This window comes from Xyrauchen texanus, chromosome 14, assembly GCF_025860055.1.
Source record: "Xyrauchen texanus isolate HMW12.3.18 chromosome 14, RBS_HiC_50CHRs, whole genome shotgun sequence".
NCBI lineage: Eukaryota > Metazoa > Chordata > Actinopteri > Cypriniformes > Catostomidae > Xyrauchen > Xyrauchen texanus.
In genome coordinates, this window is record NC_068289.1 from 4,118,493 (window position 1) to 4,143,010 (window position 24,518).

A 24,518-nucleotide genomic window follows, 5' to 3' on the forward strand; every position below is an offset into this window, starting at 1 on the left:
AAGCTCTTTATTTGAGGTGCTGTTTGTAGAAATGTGCTTGCACCTTGTCTTGTCTGAACATATCACATGAATTAACAATAAGACACAATTTAGGAGACTTTACAGCTAAATATTATACAGTAGAAATTAAGTACATATCTGTAGCCTAAACCATTCATTCATTCATTCATTCATCCTAATGCACTTAAGTATTTAGCACTTTCACATTAAAATGATACAATAAGACACACTATGGGAACTTAAAATGTCATTATAATATGTTCTGCATAATTTGATCAAATGTGTTGAAGCCCTTATCTTTACTGTGTAACATGATCAACCTTTATTGACTAAGTGAAAGTGATTAAATACTCTGGATAAGCATTATCATCACGGAATACCACAAAAATGGTCGGAGCAGCAGGGTTGTCCACGACTGTGTCATACAGATCAAAGCTGGTGGTCTGTTTTGGAGGAGGGACAATCATCCCCGCATTTCCTTTAGTGAAGTCTCCTGTAAGGACTCTGCAGAGGTACATATGCTTCTGTCCCTGAGCATTAGGCACGGAGTACGTGTTGCTGGCAGAATATCTTGCATTAAGTGCAAAGTAAGTGCCATTTCCATATGCTGCAGCTGAAACAACATTAATAGATGAACAACTATATCTATTAACCAAATGCAGTAGGATGATTTGGATGGCAAAGGGTCTTTTGAACACCTTAAGTAGTCATATTATTCTAGCAAATGCCGGATTTACCATTTTTTCCTGCATAGCTGCGATTAAAGCCATTCTTATTAATGTGCATTATAGTCTTCTCACAGGTTCCATGAAACAGTCTTTTCTCATTGTTTTGATGACCGTTCTTTCGTTCCATGACACTTTTATTATTGTGATAATTCTTCCACATACCAGGATTCTGTATTCGTTCAATCTATTATAGAAAACAACAGATAAGACAAGGTAAGAATCAAATAAAGGACATAAGGCTGATATTTAGTATTCTCTATCGTTGTCATGCTTACTGTAAATTTACATTTAATTGTACTACAGTAAATGTCTAATTAAAAGAAGTGCTGTTAAAGTGACACAATGTAAGTCAGTATTGAATGATGTTAAAAGTTCTAGCTACATACACAAATATTGCATTAAGGATTGTAGCCATAGCTAATAATTATTGAGAATACTTGCTGAAAATGACATTTTAAGATTTGTTAGGCGGTTCAATTCTTTCTAGGCCATATGTTTGTTTATGCATTTGGCAGACGCTTTTATCCAAAGCGACTTACAGTGCACTTATTACAGGGACAATCCCCCCGGAGCAACCTGGAGTTAAGTGCCTTGCTCAAGGACACAATGGTGGTGGCTGTGGGGATTGAACCAGCAACCTTCTGATTACCAGTTCAGTGCTTTAGCCCACTACACCACCATATAAAAAGATAACACCATAAAATGAAACACACCTTCACAACATTGTTGGTAGGACAAGAGGTCTTGAAGAGCCCCAATACATCATTGTATTCGGAGCTTGTTGGTTGCAAGTTGCAGACTTTGTACAAATCTGTAGGTGCCATGGCATCCCAATTCTGTGGGATACTTTCAGTAGCTGGTGAAAAACAATTTCTAGTTCATTAACAATTATTATTAAAATGTCAACTCAAAGATTTTACACCAATTTTAAGTATAGAGCATTAAGTCAGATATTGGAACCCCAACGATATTAATTATAACCTTCTTTATTTCAATAAACAAAAAGGAATTACAAAAGTATTGTTTAGGCTCAAATCCCAGGGGCTGAAAAAAGGCTCAGAAAAATCACAAATCTTTAGTTCAATATTTATTTGTCTATCAATTAATGTTAATTAGTTAAAAGGCAGCAAATACCTTTCAATTTGTCAATGCGTCTTATATTCATCTGGTTGCCACCACTGGTGCTCACGGCAGGACCCTCAGGCAGTTTGATCTGGTAACTCTGGCCTTGTAAGGAAATTTTGATGTCTGCAGCACCTCTACTAAGGGTCTGTTCCAACTCAAAGTTTGTACGTTGATCAAAACTCTTATATTGCCCACCCTGCTCATACTGCCAGTCCACAAGCTCACTTGTGAATTCCATATCTCTCTTCAGTATCTCTCCCTCTCTGGCTGCTTTGAGCATGTCTTGGATATCTTGAGTGGCGATTAGAACATCTCTGGTGAGACCTTCCACAGTGAGTTTGGCCTCTCCAGCGGTACCCTCTGAACCTTTAAGGGCTTTGTATTCCAGCCTTATAGTCACACCTAAAGTGCTTTGCAGATCCTGGATTCGCTGCTGGTCTTTATCTGAGAAACTCAGTATCGCTGTGTCATCAAAGACCTGAAATGCTTGTTGCTCAGAGATCATATTCTCTAGAAATTGCTTAGTTTTATCAACTGCTGTTTGTGATGGTCCACAGATAGAAAAACAAACTGGATCTACTTTCATGCCTTCAATGACAAAGTCTTTGCCACCATGTTGCTTAACTTCTTTCTCCCAAGATCCGGTGAAGAAAGATTTAACACTAGCAGCATATGCTGTAAGAATACACAACATTGGAATAAAGAATCAAGTTCTTAAGTTAAGTTACATTTCACATAAACATTCTGTTTTGCTCTTTTAGCAACATGATCTTGTGGAAAATTGGCGTGTTAGTTCCCAATTCCAGAAAATGTTCATGCTCCCGAAAACTGTCCATGCTGTGCCTCGGTTATCACATTCCTTTTTATATCTGGCTATCGAGATACTACTTTGCAAAGAAGTAAGAAATTAATGCTGTTTTGGTCTCAGTATTGTTAGAGTTAGGGTTAGATTTGGGTTAGGTGTACATAAGTGTGCAAAGGTGTGCATGCAGTGAACTGTAGTTCCAGCTTAGACCACTGGGATAGTTCAGAAAGCAGAAAACGCTGCCAAAAAAATGAACCTGTCGCCAATTTCACACGAGATCAGTCTGTTTATTGCCTGATTTTAAAGTCTACTTAATAGTTAGATGTTCTATAAAATGTGGTTATTAGGCAGAAATGAAAGTGAAAAGAAACATACTTTTGATTTTTGACCAGGCACTCTCCTCTTGTTTGCGAGTGAATTCTCGATCCTGCATGCTTTTGTAGAATTCAGTGAGCATGGGTGCCTGGAAGACGACCATTCTGACCAGCTTAAGAGAGGACTGCGGCGTCTGTCTTACCATGTCCACCAAAGCATCCATCATGGAATCTGCTACTTGACCTGGAGACAACCCCGCTTGTCCTAAAAAATTCATGTGTTTTGTTAAATTAGCATTTTTTGAATTTTTGCAAAGTTGTGGGATTCCAAAGTTAACGTGACCTTATGTTTTAACAGTAAATGTATATAACATAATTATTCAGTACGTGATAGAAAAAGACCTTTATAACCACACATTTATTTAAAATGGTAGATAGGACCTTAATCAAAAGTACTTGTATGGTGAAATGAATTATTGAATTGAATTAACAATCTAATTGAATCTAAGCTTAACAAGTACATCCATCCATCTTCAACCGCGGGGGCAGCTGCTCCAGCAGGGGGCCCCAAACTTCCCTATCCCGAGCCACATTAACCAGCTCTGACTGGGGGACCCCGAGATGTTCCCAGGCCAGTGTGGAGATGTAATCTCTCCACCTAATCCTGTGTCTTCCCCGAGGCCTCCTCCCAGCTGGACGTGCCTGAAACACCTCCCTCGGGAGGCGGCCAGGGGGCATCCTTACCAGATTCCCAAACCACCTCAACTGACTCCTTTCGACACAAAGGAGCAGCGGCTCTACTCCGAGCTCCTCACGGATGACAGAGCTCCTCACCCTATCTCTAAGGGAGAAGCCCGCCACCCTTCTGAGGAAGCCCATTTCGGCCGCTTGTACTTGCGACCTAGTTCTTTCGGTCATGTCCATAGGTGAGGGTAGGAACAAAAATTCCTCGAGAGCTTTGCCTTCCGGCTCAGCTCTCTTTTCGTGACAACGATGTAATAGAGCGAGTGCAAGCTTAACAAGTACATTATAAAATATCACCTACAAACAACACACCGTTTCTGGCATAAACATGAATCAGAAATAATTTTTCGAATTTTTAAAAAGATTCATGCATGTTCTTCGTCTGTAAGGCCATGTACTGTGTATGTATATATATATATATATATATTTATTATGCACACACTTTACAGTATACACTCACTGAGCAATTTATTAGGAACACCAGTACATCTCCATATTCATGTAATTATCTAATCAGCCAATCGTGTGGCAGCAGTGCAATGCATAAAATCATGCAGATACAGGGCAGTTAATGTTCACATCAGCCATCAGAATGAAGAAAAAAAATCTCATGTCATGGTCGAAATCACTGATTGTTGGTGACAGATGGGCTGGTTTGAGTAATTCTGTAACTGTTGATCTCCTGGGATTTTCATGCACAATAGTCTCTAGAATTTACTCCGAATGGTAAATGGTAAAAAAAAAAAAAAAGCTCTACAGACGGAAATGCCTTGTTGATGAGAGAGGTCAACGGAGAATGGCCAGACTGGTTTGAGCTGACAGAAAGTCGATGGTAACTCAGAGAACCACTCTGTACAATTGTAGTGAGCAGAATAACATCTCAGAATGCACAACATGCCAAACCTTGAGGCGGATGGGTTACAACAGCAGAAGACAACATCGGGCACTTTATTAGGACCATAGTGTTCCTATAAGTGCTCAGTGAGTGTATGTAATGTTTTACAAGTAAATGAACACTGTTGTATTTCCTCTCATCTGTGCATTGTGTTGTTAAGTATGGCCTCACCTGTTCCAATAGCCGGGAATGAGATGGAGGTGAACTTTTCCTTAGCACACATTTGCATAGCCTTTTTAGCCTGTTTTTGGATTATGTTGCCATTGCTTTGTGCTGAAATATGGATAATCTTTTTACATTGTAAATTTCCTGCTTGAGTCATTATCAGTCCTTTGTTAGGCTGGGCCCCTAAAAAGCACATAAACCATATTTTTAGACACCACCCATTACGTTCAGTGTGTTAAATTAATCAATTTCACTCGTGAAAGTATTTTTCATTTATAAATAACTGTACTTAATAATTTGTGAATTATTTAATTATTATTATTACATTGTTAAATAATTAAAAAAGGTTTCTTACCAAGTTGCTGGCACTCAGCTTCTACATTTGGACCAGCCTTCTCCAAAATAGCCTTTGAGACACCTAGGATAAGATAAAAGTTTATTAACGTGTTTTATTTGGAACTCTCAACTTCGTTATTCTAATTGTATCAGATGATGCAATAAAGAAATTCAATGCAACAGCGTTTGAAAAGTCATGAGTTTTGATGTTGCGTTAAAGAATTAGTTCAACCAACAATGAAAATTCTGCTGTCATTTACTCATACTCATGTTGTTCCAAACCCATGTGACTTTCTTTCATGGAACACAAAAAGTGATGTTAGAGAGAATGTTAGGGACTAACAGCCTCAGCATGTGTTGGAAAAGATGCAATGAAAGTGAATGGTGACTGAGGAGAACATTCTGCCTAACATCTGCCTTACTCAACAACATAAGGGTGAGTAAATGATGACAAAATAAAACATTTCAGTGAACTATCCCTCTAACAGTTTAATACAAATAAAAAAAACATGTAATCAGTACCTGACTTTAGTGTGAACTCTTTATTGCTGGAGTTCACAATGACATCAGTTTTCTCTGCAGTGATATCACCTTGCAGAACCTGAAGTGTTGTTCCTCCCACTATAGTCTCATACACCCCAGATTTCATTGTGACCTTTGAGAAGGGCCCTGTGATTCATTGTAAAATATAACAGAAATAATTGAACACTTGACAGAACGATAACTAGTTTTAATCAAGTATATGTATCACACAATCAATTAAAAATATGTTCATGCAAAAATTAAGCCATGTAAGGCATTACAGTGCACCTGGGCTCTGCTGCAGCGTGGGGTTATTTCCTGAGGTATTCTGGGGCATAAACCTTTTGTTGAATTCATCTGTAAATACCTGTTGAGTAACAAAATGTTATTGAAAATGTTTCAAAAATCAACAGAATCTGGAAGTTTCACCATACGTAGTTAAAAAAGGCTGACATCACACATCAGGTACCTGAAATGTTGCTGTGTCTTTGGGGTGAAGAGCAAACACTACTTCCTGCAAATGTTTTGAACTCCTTTTATTGCTAAACTTTAGGACTAGATCCAGCATTGTGCAAACCACAAGTGCCTTTGGAAATCCCAGGTTTCCTGTGCCAATGGCAGAGAACACAATGGAGCTCTGCTGTCGCTGTTCTGCCTCGTTCAAACACTTATCAATGATATCTTCCAGCATCTGCTCAAAGAGAAAATAAAGTTATTCAAAGTATCCGCCTTTTAAACACTGATCACTAAATAGATTCAAGTCAGCTTTATTTTACTAGGCATTAGATTTCAGGTAAGATGAAAATACCTTCTGCTCTGAGCCTTGTCCCTGATTCCAGTGTGGTACAACTGCATGGAACACCAGTTTGTTTTTAAGGTTTGCACCTGTTGTTACAAAGACTGCTCCATTATTTGCCGTTCCTGTGACTTGCTGGTTGAGCAGAACCTGCAGCTGAGGTCCAGCTGCTTTTAGAAGGGCATTTGAAATAGCTCCAACACTTAGATCCAGGTTACTGCTGAGAGTGTTCACGACCACATCCATCTGTTCAAAACGTAGCAGACATGTACACATGATTGTTCCAAATCAAACTGAATTGAGAATGTATGCGTCTCAACCATTTTACAACTTGGAATTAAAATAATAATTCAAAAAGGTTTTTGGACCCTTCAACTAACTCTCATGACAAAATGTCTCTGGGACAACTCTGCCTGCACCACCAAATCTGTATTTTAAAGGTCACTCAGGTAGTCATTCCATTGACTCTCTTGTATCTTATGACTAATTTGCGAAACTCATACTTGTGTATCGTATATACACTCACCTAAAGGATTATTAGGAACACCTGTTCAATTTCTCATTAATGCAGTTATCTAATCAACCAATCACATGGCAGTTGCTTCAATGCATTTAGGGGTGTGGTCCTGGTCAAGACAATCTCCTGAACTCCAAACTGAATGTCAGAATGGGAAAGAAAGGTGATTTAAGCAATTTTGAGCGTGGCATGGTTGTTGGTGCCAGACGGGCCGGTCTGAGTATTTCACAATCTGCTCAGTTACTGGGATTTTCACGCACAACCATTTCTAGGGTTTACAAAGAATGGTGTGAAAAGGGAAAAACATCCAGTATGCGGCAGTCCTGTGGGCGAAAATATTCTTGTTGATGCTAGAGGTCAGAGGAGAATGGGCCGACTGATTCAAGCTGATAGAAGAGCAACTTTGCCTGAAATAACCACTTGTTACAACCGAGGTATGCAGCAAAGCATTTGTGAAGCCACAACACGCACAACCTTGAGGCGGATGGGCTACAACAGCAGAAGACCCCACCGGGTACCACTCATCTCCACTACAAATAGGAAAAAGAGGCTACAATTTGCAAGAGCTCACCAAAATTGGACAGTTGAAGACTGGAAAAATGTTGCCTGGTCTAATGAGTCTCGATTTCTGTTGAGACATTCAGATGGTAGAGTCAGAATTTGGCGTAAACAGAATGAGAACCCATGTTACCCATGTTACCTTGTTACCACTGTGCAGGCTGGTGGTGGTGGTGTAATGGTGTGGGGGATGTTTTCTTGGCACACTTTAGGCCCCTTAGTGCAAATTGGGCATCGTTTAAATGCCACGGCCTACCTGAGCATTGTTTCTGACCATGTCCATCGCTTTATGGCCACCATGTACCCATCCTCTGATGGCTACTTCCAGCAGGATAATGCACCATGTCACAAAGCTTGAATCATTTCAAATTGGTTTCTTGAACATGACAATGAGTTCACTGTACTAAAATGGCCCCCACAGTCACCAGATCTCAACCCAATAGAGCATCTTTGGATGTGGTGGAACGGGAGCTTCGTGCCCTGGATGTGCATCCCACAAATCTCCATCAACCGCAAGATGCTATCCTATCAATATGGGCCAACATTTCTAAAGAATGCTTTCAGCACCTTGTTGAATCAATGCCACGTAGAATTAAGGCAGTTCTGAAGGCGAAAGGGGGTCAAACACAGTATTAGTATGTGTTCCTAATAATCCCTTAGGTGAGTGTATGTATATTTTTTAATATGCGTGCATGTGATATGACTGCCTTTACAGAGAGGAAAGATTTCAGTGATTAAAACTTTCAGTTTCCTTCTATTCCTCACATAGAGCTATCGTGTGACTTTGGAGGACTTTGAATGCAAATTAATTGCGGTTGAAATTATTGTGACTGTACTTTAATCTGCCTGTTACATCTTTTATATTGTTGAGATTTGGTTAAAGGGATAGTTCTCCCAAAAATGAAAATACTCTCATCATTTACTCAACCTCATGCCATCCCAGATGTGTATGGCTTTCTTTCTTCAGTAGAACACAAATTAAGATTTTTAGAAGAACATCTCAACTCTGTAGGTCCTTACAATGCAAGTGAATGTCGATCAGATGTTTGTAGCTTCAAACACACATAAAGAAAATAAAAGTAATCCATAAGACTCCAGTGTTTCAATCTATATCTTCAGAAGTGATGTGATAGACGAGGATGAGAAACAGATCAAAATTGAAATCCTTTTATGTGGTTCCTGTTTAGTTTCACTTTCACATCTGAAAGTGAAAGTGGAGATTTAGGGTAAAAAAAGGGCTTACATTTTGATCTGTTTCTCACCGACACCTATTATATCACTTCTGAAGATATGGATTTAACCACTGCAATTATATGGTTTACTTTTAGGTTTCCATTACGTGATTTTTGGAGCTACAAAGGTCTGGTCACCATTCACTTGCATTGTATGGACCTACAGAGCTGAAATATTCTTCTAAAAAATCTTTGTTTACTACTGAAGAAAGAAAGCCATACACATCTGGGATGGCACGAGGGTGAGAGAATTTTCCTTTTTGGGTGAGCTATCCCTTTAAGGAGACGGGGTGGGATTAGGGGCTCAAAATATCTATAGTATAGTGCAGTGTAAATAACATTATTGTGACTACATTTACCTGTCTGTTTGATTTAGGGTTAGGGGTTGGATTAGATATGATAATATAATGTTACTATACTAATCTATTTAGCCTATAAGGATAATAAAACATTGCGGTTAAAAACACATGCTAATATCCAAAGATTGCCAAGCCTGTAATGCAGGGGTGCTCACACTTGCATGAGATCTGCTTTTCATGAGTGTTGTCACGATAACAAAATGTAATTATTTGGTACGATACCAGTAAAATTTGATGATTCTTGATACCAAAACTAATACTAGATAATTTGTTAATAAATGTAATAATTTTTTCAAGTTCTCAAGTAATTATTCAGGACAACATTAGGCCATTACAGGGCCAAGAACCAGCATGGTAACCACTGCACACCATTAAACATCTCACAGAGCAAGCACAGTTCACATCACCCCAGGACAGATCTGAACCCATGATTCAGTAAACAGAATTCAAACTCTCTGATACAGCAAGCATTACACCATAGTAACACATTGCATGAATATGACATACAAAGCAACCCCACACTACTTCACAAGTCACCTAAAATTTGACAGAAACAGAAAAGTTTCACAGGTGCTAGAGACATACTCATAATCTGAGAGGAAGCAGGTTTTCAATAAAATGTTATTTAAAATGGTGTTGTGCTATGACTGATATCACAACAGTCAGAAAGAACAAACCTGTCATGATGTATTTTGCAGGTACTCAATGTCTTCCCAGATGCCCTAAGCTTGTCTCAAACCAGCAACATTTCTCCACAGCACCCAGATATGGCGCATCTTACCGCTAGACCACATCAACTCAAAAAACATGCCAAGCTGAGAGTCATCAGGTTTTTAATTTAAAAAAGTCGATATGGCTGATATCAAACACAGCAGACAGACCGGTCCTAATGAATTTAGCAAATTTCTCAAGTTGCCCCAAACTGGCAAACTTTTGATCTCCAGAGAACAAAGGCATGGCACACTGACCGTGGAGAGCCAATATGGCTGATATCAAACACAGCAGAAAGAACAGACTGGTCATGAATAGCATTTAACTAATTAGCATGCTAACTGATTAGCATGCTAAGCTATCATCGCATGCAGCATGATAACCATGCTAAACAGAGCATGTTCTTTTGAACTACATGTGATGCTGTCTCCAAACTTATCAATCCTTTCAAAAGATATCACTCCCATATGTATATCCGAAGAACAACACTAATACAAAGAAGAACCAGAAGTATATCTGCAAAAAGAAATGATCTGTGATAAAAACGGCAACTATTCAGTAAACACAATACAAAGATCTCCAGTACAACATAACATCAACTCTAACATTGGTCACCTACAAACCTACAACCTATCAAACTATAAATCAGTGCTTTTACACACTGTTGACATGCCCACTGATTGGAAAAGAGAATTCCTGAGGTTAGAGTCTGCACCCAAGTATAGGTTATCTTTTGAACTATCGGTGGCGCTGTCTCCAAACTGCTCAAGTGTCATCAGGACATGATGTTGATGATGCAAACCAGTTTTCTTTTAAATCAGACAATGCAGTAAAAAGATATCTAATTTTTTAATACATTTCAATCCGGTGGAGGGACGGTATAGTTGTATTTGTATTTTAGGACATACGGTTCAAAAGTTAGGGGCGCTCTGTCGTGAAACTCTGCATGTACCCTCAGATCATGATCCTCATGAAGCATAACAAGTTTGTTTCGATAGGACAAAGAGTTGTCGAGATACAGCATCAAATCTATTTTCACATTGACCTTGTTAAATTTGTGATGCCGTAACTTTTAAATAAAAGAGAAAAACACTATTCTGTACAGTCAGTTCTGTGTGGCTCTGTCTGGAGATTATTTTGAGTCATTGATTGGGAAAATCAGGCCTTCGGTGCTTGACCCATAATAATACTAACAGATACAATAGGGGCTACAGCACCTTTTTTTACTCCAAATAACACTTAAATGGTTGTTGTTCTCTGTCTGGATCGGTCGTTTCGGTTAATTTTAACAATTGCATCTCGAGACCAGAAACAGAAAACAGGCAATTACAATCATCATGGTGCCGCCCAGTGGTTGCTCAGGAAGACTGTGGAACTGTGTCAGGGACGTTTTCACGATACTGGCAAAACGTGGCTAATTTCACACCTCACTAATGAGACTGCTCTAGACCATTTGTGAGCATTTGAAAGAAAGTAATCCTCAAGTCTCTCATATTTATTTCACATCTAATTTCACAATATTTTTAAAAAGCTGGAAAGTCCCTTTAGCCAAAAACTATCACAAATATTATTTTGTCATATGCATCAATGAACTCTGTTAATGTTAAACTTACTGTTGTGTCCTCAATGTTTCCTTTCAAATTGGAGATGGTTAAGCCTTCTTTTGTCTGAAAACTTTGCGATGCCCCTTGAGTGTGAACAGCACTTTGGCCTTGGCTTGAAGAGGAACTTGCTTGGTTTTGGTGTGGCTGCAGGCCTGGACCACCTCCGATTGTCATGCTGTGACTAACTGGTGTGACCCCATACATTTTCTTCACTGCAGCTTCCAAAGCTCGAACTGTAACATCATTAGTGTCAACCAGGTGAATCTTTGTTAGGACACTGTCCCCACCAACAATATCGCAGAACTCTTTTATAGCTTTCACAATGGTATCTGCACAAAGGTCCAGAGGAAAGCCTAATGTAGCAGAGCTAATGGCTGGAATTGCCACTGATTGGCAGCTTTCTTGATCGGCCAGATTCAGACTCTTTTTTACAGTTTTCTTCAGGAGTGCTACTGCCTCCTGAGGTTTGGAAGTATTGTACTGTGGTCCTATTGCAAAGATGACATGTTTACATCTAAGTTGTCCTCCTGCATCAAAAAGAACAGCATCCCCGGTCATCAACCGCCGTTTTTTGACATACTTATTACATTCATCCTTAAGTTTAGGACCAGCAGCATCTGAGAGTGCCTTTGCTAAACCTCCATCCAGTAGGAGTGTCTCTTTGCTTGCACTGACTACTGCATCCACTTGAAACGAACACATGTCAGCTTTGTTTACAGCAATTTCCACCCCATCTGGTGTTTTTAACTGATAAGTTGGCTTTGTATCTGATTTAATTAGGCCATGTGGGGTGTCATACTGATCTATTATTTGGATCAAACAACCCATATTTGTCTTGGCCAATGAAACACACATTGATTCTTTTTCCTTGAAAAACTTCTTTGCTCCTGGTTTATCTATTTTCATGGTGCAGTGTTGAATAGATTTAAGCATAGTGTCAAACATAGGCAAATATTGAGTGACATGATGGTATGGGCCACTGATCAGTATGGTGTCATCTTTAAAGTTCACACCGACTTTACCTTTTACCTCTTCAGACCAATCCTGCGTTTTGTGTTCCTTGATGAATTTGACAACAGTCTTATGAGCCTTTAGGCTTTTCTCCATTTGAGAGTTTTCCTTAACAAAATCACGTAGTTTTTTTTCAACATCCTTGATGGTATCTACAAAGCCAGAAACCACCACTTCATTAACAGTTGTCTGTACTGTAACCTCTGTGTCACTGTTTCTTATGTAAGAGACCAGGTCTTGCCAATCTGATCTTTCCAGAACACTGGAATCTTCTACAGCAAAGCTCAGGTGACCTAGCTCTGTCATCAGTTTTCTCTCACCATCATTCAAGGCCTTGTTTGTTTTGCCAACCAGCAAAGCTCGCTTTCCCTCAACTACCAATGCTACATCGATTCCATTGGCAAAAAACAAATCAGTGGTCATTTTCTCTAGGTCCTTTTTATGCAGAAAATCTAAAACCGATTGGTGGAGTTCAACTGGTTGACGAATTAAACGGACAACATCCTGCAGTATCTCATTCTTTGTCTCCAGCACCTCTGTTTTTAGACCGTACAAAGTTAGATTTTGGCTGTGTGCATGATATGTGAGCTCCAGTTCTGGAAATTTGTCACATATTTTCTGCTTCAAACCACTGCAGAGAACAAGTTGGTAAATGGAAGGCGACATAACAACTCCATCCGTCTCACTGCCCTTCTCCCTTTGTATTCTTTCGGTGATTCTCTCGACAATTCCTCTCAGACATACTCTCAATCTGGTTAACATCTTCTTTCAGGCCTGCTACAGCCATTGTTCCTTGATCCACACAGGGAACCAGTGTGACTGTCACTGCTGCAACTGCTTTGTGAATTTCAGATTCAATCTCAGTCCACGCGTCCTTCTGAATGTGGATTTCAGTGGAGTTAAACTTAGACACTCTCACGGAGAACTCAGTGGAGGCTTTTTCTCTCCAAGTCTGAATGAGTTTTCTTGTCTGCCCACCTTGCTGAAGTAGGGATGGCAAAGGTTTGATCACCACCGCTGAAGACTGAAAATCCAGATCGCAAAAATAACTAGACATATCTTGGTTGATCAGATCCATTGAATTTCGGTTTTCTTTTAAATGGTGCCATACAGTCTCATCAATGTTTTCTGTAAATGCTTTTGGAAGAGTTAGTAAGGGTCTGTCTTTTCCATAAAGGGCTGTTTGTAATGTTTCATAGTATGGCAGTACTCTGAATGGGTGCTTTTTAATGTGATGTTGCTGTTTAATGACTGAATGGACATCTGAAAAAGCAAACATTTTATATCATATTTAGTTGTGGAGGATGAATTAACCCAATTTCATAATTATAACTACTTTCTTTATGTACCTTTGGGATTTTTAAAAGTCATAATTGCTGATTGTCCCTCTTCAAATATGATCACATCATCCTCTACTTCCCCAAATCTTTCAAAATAGAGCAGGAGGTAGTCAGTGCTTGTATGCAAAGGCATGCCTTCTGCTTTCAACTTTGAAGTAGTCTCAAGCAATCTGACTTTCATGTTTTTCTTCTTAATCATTGCATTGCTTGAGCAGGACATAACAAAGTTTTCTGTATCTGTGAAATGAAATATAAATGACATGAAAAGTGGTTTGAGTTTTTTGGCATGTTTATCTGAAAAGTAGATCCTGTTGGGACAAGTAGTAACTTTGAGATGAACAAAACACAAGTTCTGACTTACCCATATTATTAGAGAATGTCACCACAGCACAGTTGCTCTCTGGAATTACTTCAATACTGAAATCCTTTGACTCAGAAGGTCCCTTCAGCACATTTTCCACCAGCATTACCAGAAACTCTTGACTATTGTTTTGAATGTTTTCAATTACAGCTGATCTACAGGTTGTATCTTCTTTCTCCTCAGTTGGCTCAACTTCTTCTTCTTCTACCTCACTCTTCAGTTCACCTGAATGTAAAACATCATTCACTTTGAATACTCTTTCAACAGGGCTTGTATCAACTGTGTCCAAAATCTATTTCGAGCTACGTTTATTTGATTTGTCACTTCGGAACGATTTAAGATGTATTCATTGAGCTTGAGTATCAACCTCTGTTTGTGCCATATATACACTGCATGCACAAAAGACCAGACCAGAAAAGACGATTAGAAGCATATTTCATAGTATAGGTAAGAGAGATCGGGGCTAGTTGTCATACTGGGAAGTTGTCACTACAGGGCTATATCTCAATATTTATATGTTTTTGAGTCAACAGAGCTGTTCAGGTTGTAGTCCAAAAACCCGGAAGAGAATTCACCATGAGATATTCCTATGGGTTTTTATAATATGGTCATTCAACTTACGAGGAAGTTGCCTGTGGAAAATACTACTTGATACATTTGTGGATGTTTTGTTGAAGCCATATTGAATTGCATACTTAAAAACATGGTGGCTTCAAAAAAATTATGTTTGAGGTATGAAAGTGTGTAATATATGTTACAATAAATGTCCACATATTGTCAAGTAATGTTTACCACAGACCTTATTTTAGTTGAAAAACCCCCATTATAAAAACCAACTGGAAAATCCAGAGGGAACCCATGGAGAATTAGACTTGTGGGTTTGTCTACAAACTGCAATCATGGCTGAGCATCTCTATAGTCCTCTAACCGAAACGTGCATCCTCAAACAGTGGTTATATATATTGGGTTTGAACCCCTAGGTAAATCAAAATAAAATCAAAATTGAATATATTTTTTTAATTCTTAAATTATAATATTTTTTGTGAATTCTATGCTCCAAACTAAAATGTAATTATCATAAACAAATGAACTGTCTTTCGTTTATTCATAAATGAAAGGTTGGGGCAAGTTGTTACATGTGTTTTTAATGTGCCAAACGTAAGTTTTGGAAGAGCTTGTTCATCTAGGCCTGCCAATCATATTCCCAGTATATATAAGATGCTTCTTCCCTCCAACCCTTGATGATTTTTCTGGCATCCCTTCACCTTCACTTTCACCTCCCCATCTCTATCTGTATATTTCATAACTCCTATCAAATATTTACAAATTGTCTTTCTATTTCTTGCGCAGTCCTGTGCTTGAGACCCTCCATTATGGACAGCATGCAAAATACATTTACATTAATATGCTCCCAGACTATATGAACCAGTGAGTTTATGTAATGTTATGTTATAAATCCATACAATTAATTATTTACCTATTATATAATATATAGATTAATTATATATTTTTTGGGTCAAAACAATGGCTTGATATTTTTGTACAGATAAGTTACATTTAACATTTCTGTTGTTCAATGAATTGTTTATTTGCATCAACATCCATTCAGTGTATCTCCAGTGTCCTGAACAATAACTATAGATGTTCAACAGGTTTTTAAACAAAGATTTCCAGGCTTGTCTCTATACGGAATCTGACTTTCAAAAATATTCACTGGAGTAAAAACTGTGACAACTAGCCCTGGCCTACATCTATATGTATACTCTAAGATCGACTTCTATTTTTATGCTTATTTATGTTTAGGGTGATAAACTTAAGTGACACTGACCAAAAAGCCTTGGCTTTTTGAGGTCTAGTAGGCCTACAGATTGCAGCTGCGCAGAACGTGCTTCTGCCTTCCTCTTAGATTTCGTGACGTCAGTATCCGGTGAGCCTAGGATTTGTGCTATGTGGTGAATATAAGTACAGTTAAGTTTTAACCCGAACACCAGAGATTCGAAATTAAAAAGTGAAGGTAAGAAACTACACGCTTGTAATCAAGTCGGTATTTTGAAGAGATGGATGTATGACCAGTAGAGGGCAGCAGAAGGGCGCGTATCTTCCGATGGAGGAAATGGAGTAACTCACCCGTTGTAATAGCGCTGACCGAAGATGTTGATTCCTGCGGAACAAAGTTGTGTTTGAACTGAAGTCAAGTGACAGTAGGGTTTTCTAGTAAGTCAATTCCCTTACTAAATACTCACCTCAGCAGTTGAGACCTCTGACAACGGGAGACTCACTGTCATTTTAATATTTGTTTTGCCTATCTTGAGCTCATGCGTCGGTTTCCGCAAAACCCGGTGTCTCACTGCGCACACAAAGACACATAAAAACAAACACAGATATATGAACAGATATAATAATAATAGATATACTATACGAATAAACATTAATTATTTTGAATTCCCACGAACGTGAAGAGAGGTCAGTTTCGTTTCTTGAACTACCCACCGTACCATCAACAATTTGTGAATATATTTCACTATAACTTATGAAAGTTTCAAAAGTAATGCATCAGTTTACCTATAATATGTTTAAAGAGTAAAAACAAGTTTATTAACGAGTCACGGGTTACTTTACCTTCCTCTGTCTTGAATCGAACTGTTGCTCTTTGGCCGTGAGAAACATCGTGTTCCACCTCACAGTCGCCTCCGTCTGATTTCTTACTTTGGAAATAGATGTTAAGTTTGTTTTTAAGTTTGGGGGTTTCGGGGTCCCATTCGCCCTCCACGAAGAGAGCGTATGGAAACTCTTCAGCCATGGCCGACTGTCCTGTGACTAATGTAATATGTTTGCTTCAGTCAGTGTAGAGTATTCTCTAAACTTTCACTTTTGATTTATCTGGTTATGGTTGAATAACAGGCGTGGTTTCCCAGAAACAGGCCTATTATGAGCTTTAGTAGTTGGACTTTTCCTCTAGACCATTTAAACCATCGCACTATGTTAATGTTGATTTTTTTTAACTAGTAGGTTGGACTAATTTCCAAAAGGTGAGGGAATACATTTTTACATTGTTCTCAACTTTTAACGCTGCACGATTCCGCTTTCGATTTTCTCTTCGACAGAGAATCGACGTATTTACTGAGGCAGACCGAAGTTTCTTCCTAAGACCTAAGGTAAGATTGGCCGCCATTTCAAAGACACACGCTTCACTTACATGAGAATAGGGGACTTTTTAGCGGCTCTTTGCTATAAGTTTCGTAGTTTGAGTCGACGTGGAACAGGTGTATGTGGATTGTTTAACCATCATAACAAACACAAAATTGTAACCGAAAGTAAATTATAGGAACGTATCACAATGTTATGTATACTTTACAGCGTCATTTCTTAAACCTTTACTGATGTGGGTTTCAGGCTTAGACTTAATAAATTTTATGATGTTTAGAAAGAGCAAAACATTAGGACATACGGAGTTTCTATCAACTTTTGACAAACAGGAAGGTTCCGGAAGTTCACCTGTTCATTTCCATATTTGGAACTACAGAAGAGCTCGTGAGTCGTGATGCTATCTGCTACATAAGCTAGTTATAAGTTCCAGCTCATTCAAAGCGATTTTTCACTTTGCTTTGCATACTTATCTTTTATTTGTATCACTTTTCATTATGTTTAATCAAAGCTTATTCGACAGTTGCATTATATCTAAATTGTACAGTGCTCAAGGGTCTTCATTTTCTCCTACAAACAATACAGGTTTATGTTCTGAGGAAAGCTAATCATCATGACTGACGAAACACACGTTCCTCTGACCCCAGAGCACACTGGTATTCTGAGAGATTGCAAAAGTGCCTTTTGCAATGCTGTTAAGGCAAAATTTGATTGCACAGCTATTTTCCACAATATGGAGTGTGACACCTTTGGTAGTAATTTAAGTGATGTCTCAAGTCCTGATGTTAGATACTCTACAAAGCTGCCCAGTGGAGTGGAAGTGTCAGTCTGGAAAGATGATCTTACACGTCATAAAGTAGAAGCTGTGGTCAATGCAGCCAATGAGAAGCTAAATCATGCAGGGGGTCTTGCACTAGCACTGTGTAATGCTGGAGGACCAATGATCCAACAATGGAGTGATGAGATTCTAAAAGGAAACAAAATAGTGCCAACTGGTGATGCTGTAATCACTGCTTCTGGAAGTCTCCCATGTAAAATGATCATACATGCTGTGGGACCCCGCTTGAACCCAAATCCATCGCAGAGTATGATTGATTACGCTGCACCATCCTTACGTCAAACTATTTTAAGAATCCTGGAATTAGTTTTACAAAACAACGTAAATTCGGTTGCAATCCCTGCCCTGAGTTCTGGCCTTTTCAATTTTCCAAGACATCTCTGTGCCGACATTATTGTAAAAACTATAAGGGAGCTTGAGGAATTTGGCACATTCAAAAGCAGGAAATTAGAGATTCGTCTTGTCAATAATGATGAGCCCTCAGTCAATGAAATGCATAGAGCCTCTTGGCAGATTCTAGGTCCGCCCACTTCTGACACATACAGTGGTGCTGTAAATGGCAGAAACCAAAGGATGGCTACTTCTTCAAACAACAGTTTGCAGATTGGGAATGTAACCATGCATCTTAAAAAGGGCCATATAGAGGAGGAAAAGGTAAGACTGAAATATTAGGAAATGCCAAGTGTTCAAGGCAAAAAGGTTATTCATTGATTAAGAAGCTTAAGTTGACAGTTTGTTTAGTTTTAGGAGCACAGTAGTTTAGTTTTATTATTTTATTATAATCCAAATCTCAGATCTATACTGCTAATTTTGTTTCATATAAATACTCTGAATTGTAAAACATGTTTTTGATGCTAGACATATTGATATTCCTTCTCTTTCTTTACACTTTGTTTCAATCTCCAGGTTGACGTAATTGTAAACACAATTGCAAATGATTGTAATTTGTCCAAAGGGGATATTTCAAAAGCTATTTTGAAGAAGGCCGGCAAAAAGATTCAAGAAGAGATTTTCCGTAATACAGGGAAACATTGGGTTGCTAAAAATGGGGAAATCTACGACACAAAAGGCCATAACCTGGATTGCAAATATGTTCTTCATTCTGTTTGTGCATTTAGATCTGAGCCTAAGGCCAAGGAGGTAAATTAAATGTTAATCATTTTTATCTATACTGTATGTTTCCACTCTGATTTTCTGATGTCCATTGTCTGATTTTGTTGTTTGTAGATTCTTTTCAGAGTGGTCTCAGATTGTTTGAAAAAAGCCAGTCTGGATTGCAAGTCTATCTCCTTTCCAGCTATTGGTACTGGTTTACTGGGCTTTAAAAAACAGGAGGTTGCCCAAATTATGACAGATGCTGTGGTAAATTTTGGCAAATCAAACACAGGGAAGAAGTTGGACATATGTTTTGTTGTGTATCCAAAAGATGATGAAATGATGAAGGTAATGTTTTTTATGTTAAATTATGTGTTTTTTTTATGTTCAGTAATTGAGAACAAATTTAGCATTTTTGCTCTTTTGTGTCTGTGATTGTAACAGTTACTACATAACTCAGCTGTCTGTATATAGATACCACTACATTTCCATTAGTGCAAAACCATTCAAGGACCTTTTAGCTAATCCCCTATGGATTTTGGCAATCTGTTATGTTTGCATGCAATTTACCAGGCCTTAAAAAAAGTTAAAGCATTATAAATTAAGAAATGTAATGCATTGGTAAAATTAATGCAACATAGAGAAGCAGCGAATAAACTTTTGTCATGTTACCATTGTAATTTTCAGGCTTTTGAAAAGGAGATTTGTTCCAAGAAAGGAGGAACAACATCCCCAGAATTACCCAGTGACTTGACAAAAAGTAAGACCAAAATATGACATTGTTTATATATTTTTACACAGTATATGTTGTTTATATTTAGTGCAGATGTTCAAATCTTACTCCTTTGTAATGATTTCACAGTGACATCTATTTACACAGTTTTGGAAAATACTTCCTCACCATTTTGTTATTGTGTTGTTCAAATGTAATTGGGCCTATATTTGGTCTTGCTACTGTGTCACTGCACCAATACAGAAATACAGATCAGACACCTATTGACCTTTAAATCCATGATGAATATGCAATGCATTCAGAAAGTATTCAGACCCCTTCATTTTTTCACATTTTGTTATGTTGCAGCATTGTTTTAAATTATATGTTTTTTTCTTCACATCACTCTACACTCCATACCCCAAAATGACAAAGCAAAAAAATGATTTTTGATAACTTTGCAAATTCATTAAAAAGAAAAAACTGAAATATCACATTGACTAGTATTCAGACCCTTAACTCAGTACTTAGTTGAAGCACCTTTGGCAGCGATTACAGCCTCAAGTCTTTTTGAGTATAATGCAGCAAGCTTTGCACACCTGGATTCTGCAGATACTCTCAAGCTCTGTCAGGTCGGACGGGGACCATCAGTTGACAGCCAGTTTCAGGTCTCTCCAGAGATGTTCGATTGTATTGAAGTCCGGGCTCTGGCTGGGCCACTCAATGACATTCAGAGTTGTCCCGCAGCCACTCTTGTGTTGTCTTGGTTGTGTGCTTAGGGTCATTGTCCTGTTTGAAGGTGAACCTTCGGCCCAGTCTGAGGTCCTGAGCGCTCTCTACCAGGTTTTCATTAAGGATATCTCTGTATTTTGCTGTGTTCAGCTTTCCTTCAACCCTGACCAGTCCCTCAGTTCCTGCTGTTGAAAAACACCCCAACAGCATGATGCTACCATAATCTTGCTTCACCGCTGGGATGGTATTGCACAGGTGATGAGTGGTGCCTGGTTTCCTCCAGACATGAAGCTTGGAATTGAGGCCTAACAGTTCAATCTTCGTTTCATCAGACCGGAGAATCTTGTTTCTCACAGTCTGCAAGTTCTTTAGTTGCTTTTTTGCAAATTCCAAGCGGGCTCCTGTGTCTTGCACTGAGAGGCTTCTGTCTGGCCATTCTGCCATAAAGCCCAGATCGGTGGAGTGCTGCAATGATGGTTGTCCTTCTGCAAGTTTCTCCCATTTCCACACATGATCTCTGGAGCTCAACCAGAGTGACCATTGGGTTCTTGGTCACCTCTCTTACCAAGGCCCTACTTTACCGATTGCTCAGTTTGGCTGGGCGGCCAGCTCTAGGAAGAGTCTTGGTTGTTCCAAACTTCTTAAATTTAAGAATTATGGAGGTCACAGTGCTCCTGGGAACCTTCAATGCAACCACATTTTTTTGTAGCCTTCCCCAGATCTGTGCCTCGACACAATCCTGTCTCTGAGCTCTGCAGGCAGTTCCTTTGACCTCATGGTTGGGTTTTTGCTCTGATATGCATTTTCAGCTGTAAGACCTTATATAGAAAGATGTGTGCCTTTCCAAATCATGTCAATCAATTGAATTTGCCACAGGTGGACTCCAATCAAAGTGTAGAAACATATCAAAGATGATCCAGAGAAATGGGATGCACTTGAGCTAAATTTCTAGTGTCACAGCAAAGGGTCTGAATACTTATGTCAATGTGATATTTCAGTTTTTTCTTTTTAATAAATTTGAAAGTTTTCAAAACAAAAACCAGATTATGTCATTATGGGGTATGTAGTGATTTATGTGAAAAAAAATTATAATAATTTAAAGCATTTTAGCATAAGGCTGCAACATATCAAAATGTGAAAAAGAGGTCTGAATACTTTATGAAGGCACTGTATATACATCAATATACTCTATATACATCTCACTTTCAAATGTTTTCAGATTTCAGAACAAATGAAACCCCCACGATTGAGTTCAGCGGTGTCTCTGATGAAGCTTTGAGAGAGGCAAAAGCATGGACCTTTCAGATGCTTAGCCTGTCAAAATACACACTGACAATAAAGAATAACCATGTCATATATCTTGGTCAAACAGACCATGAAAACCTGCTCTCTCTCCAAGCAAAGTTTGGTGTTCACATCAAGGTGTTCTTCAGGAGTGGTAATGGTGGCATATCCATCACTGGAGATCCTAAAGCTGTCAGCTGTGTGGGATTTGAGGTGGAGTCCATGCTTTGTAAAGCCCAAGAGGACTTTGCCCTAGCCGAAGAGAATGCCATTCTGTATTCTGTGGTTCGCTGGCACAGTAAAGATGTACCTTGTCTACAAATGCCTGAAATCAGTTCAGCTTGTGAGAAAGCTTATCTGGCAGGGAATAAAGACCTTTTGTTGAATGACATTAATATCAAAGTCAACTTGAAGCATAAGAATTTAGTTGACAGCTATGGGAGAACAAGCAATGTGGAAAGGACATGTATGTTTTTTATTCTTAAAACTGTTAATATGTTGTTGATATAAAAAGTTCAATAGTTTTCTATAACTTTTGAGTTTGTCTCGATGACCAAATACAGACTTTCTCTCCTTCTTTGCACTATAGGCTTGTTGAGCGATTACGACAATCAATGGGAGGTTGGCAATTCCTTTTATGCAAGAACTACTGTGACCAGGAATGTTTATGATGATAAAGAAACAAGAAGAGCCTTCGAAGATTGTAAGCTCAGTATAATCAAGGTGAGTGAGCTGCCATCCCAGATGGGCAAACCTTACAAATGAAACCTCTTTCCCCTACATTCCCATGTCAATGAAATACTGAAGTGTGAAAACCAACATTTCTATCATCAAAGCTTATTTATTGTTTTCTGAAAGAACACTAGATTATCATTTGTTTCTTTAGAGTATCTATTTCACCTGCTAGGTGTTAAGCTGTAACCTTTTTACTAATATTTCTTTTCTTTAATCTACATAACTTAGTTAATTTGCTTTTCCATAGCTCTTTATTGTTTGCATGAATGCAACTATAGCATAAGAAGGCAACAATGAGGAAATGTAGCACATAGTTGGTTTAATAAAAACTTCTAATGGAATGTTGTTGTACTGGTTGTTGCAGGCGGAGAAAATGGAGAACATTGCCCTGCAGCAGCTTTTTGAGATGAATGGGAGGCGAGTGAAAGATAAACCAAAGAAGCTCTACCAGTGTGTATCAGCTCAGTTCTGTGATCTAATCTGCAGAGTGGGCTTTCAGAAAGCGTTCGCACCACCTACCGGTAAAAAAAGAATTCAGTATTTTTCAGGGCTTTTCCCAATTGTATTGATATTATTGGAAATAAGGCTTAGTTATGATTGTAGATGTTCTCCCTATTTCTTAAACCTGTTTTTCACTGGAAATCTACTTGCTCAATACAATTCTGGGATATCAGAACAATTTTCAGCCTCAGTCCAAAAGGGGGTGTCACTTTCACTCACGGTTAGGGAAAGGATTAGGGGCTCCCTATATCTTTGCTGGCGGTTTGGAGTGACTGCCCCTTTTTGGAGCTCTGCCTGTATATCCTTCTAATAATTAAAATCAGTAAATGTCAGAGCAATAATTCGTTTTTCTTTTCTTTATTGAATTGTTTATTTAAGGTGCATATGGTAAGTCTCACCTACAGACTGTGTAATATTTGCCATCAGGTTACATATCTCTATAAAATAAATGTTTTCCTCTATATGTAGAGCAAAAGTATGGTAGTGGAATATACTTCTGCAGTACTTTGAACGAGGCATTGAGGCTGTGGAAAGGACAGAATGATGAACAGCAGTACATCTACATCATTCAGGCCCAGGTTCTTACTGGGAAATCTACAGCTGGTTCGCCAGATTTGATTTTGCCCCCTGCCATAGATGGTGTCCCTTTGGATCGTTATGACAGCGTGGCTAACAGTTCGAAACAGACCCATGTCATCTTCTGTGGTCAACAAGCTCTTCCTGAATACCTGTTCATATGCCGAACATCATCTCCTGTGTAGCTGCACAGAGTGCAATGCATTAACAAAACCCTTTGGAATCAATCAGGGCGAATGTTTGACTTAAAATGTCAATTTCAAAAGCTCAACAAATAATGACCTATATAAATAAGGAGCAGAAATATTTGTAATAGTCTTAATCACATTAGTGGATGAGGGATGATTATTTATGCTATTGAATTCTTTAAAAAAAAATATGCTAAAACTGGGTGTATCCTGCTTTTGACTAGGACTGCTCTTTTAAACAGTTCCTTTGAGCTGTTTCCTTAAATGCTGTAATTTTCGGCTAAGTACATTTATGTGATTTTTTTTTTTTTTCATTTAATGAGATGTGGTATATATAAATAATGATGTTAGTAAAATGAAAATAATCATTTCTTGTAAAAGTTAATCTTCAACAGTTATCATAATCAAATGAGAGGATAAATACTTTTGGTGTTGGGTTTGTGGTTTCAAAATATATGCTGAAGTTCAATTAAGCATTACAAATAAACTCTGGCACTATTTTGTCAGTTACCAAGGCCTTCCTGTTTATAGACTCAAGTGATATACAAAACTGAATTAATTTGAAACAAGTGAAAATAAATGCAGCAATT

At 38.4% G+C, this 24,518-nt stretch overlaps 2 protein-coding genes across 4 annotated transcripts; one reads left to right on the plus strand and one right to left on the minus strand.

The window, feature by feature from the left end:
• Position 1: 1 nt before the first annotated feature.
• LOC127654877 (protein mono-ADP-ribosyltransferase PARP14-like) lies at positions 2 to 16,931 on the minus strand. Its single transcript, XM_052142407.1, is given in 19 exon segments — positions 2 to 613; positions 738 to 912; positions 1,442 to 1,584; positions 1,863 to 2,528; positions 3,034 to 3,237; positions 4,783 to 4,959; positions 5,132 to 5,194; positions 5,635 to 5,781; positions 5,923 to 6,001; positions 6,104 to 6,325; positions 6,443 to 6,676; positions 11,421 to 13,163; positions 13,165 to 13,685; positions 13,772 to 13,999; positions 14,124 to 14,348; positions 15,952 to 16,068; positions 16,251 to 16,284; positions 16,367 to 16,470; positions 16,743 to 16,931. Coding segments are annotated over 19 exon segments (5,547 nt in total). The 5' UTR covers positions 16,924 to 16,931; the 3' UTR covers positions 2 to 329.
• LOC127654878 (protein mono-ADP-ribosyltransferase PARP9-like) lies at positions 16,188 to 24,472 on the plus strand. 3 transcript variants are annotated; one of them, XM_052142409.1, is made up of 10 exons: positions 16,226 to 16,337; positions 17,228 to 17,278; positions 17,853 to 18,759; positions 19,012 to 19,245; positions 19,333 to 19,548; positions 19,888 to 19,960; positions 21,864 to 22,394; positions 22,518 to 22,651; positions 23,028 to 23,184; positions 23,633 to 24,472. In XM_052142409.1, exons 3-10 carry the CDS (start codon positions 17,881 to 17,883, stop codon positions 23,923 to 23,925), a joined length of 2,517 nt encoding a protein of 838 aa, XP_051998369.1. In that variant the 5' UTR covers positions 16,226 to 16,337; positions 17,228 to 17,278; positions 17,853 to 17,880; the 3' UTR covers positions 23,926 to 24,472. The 3 variants fall into 3 exon arrangements, with proteins under 3 accessions (XP_051998370.1, XP_051998369.1, XP_051998368.1); XM_052142410.1 differs by lacking the exon at positions 17,228 to 17,278 and having other exon boundaries at positions 16,188 to 16,337; XM_052142408.1 differs by lacking the exon at positions 16,226 to 16,337 and having other exon boundaries at positions 17,134 to 17,278; positions 23,633 to 24,471.
• Positions 24,473 to 24,518: the final 46 nt, after the last annotated feature.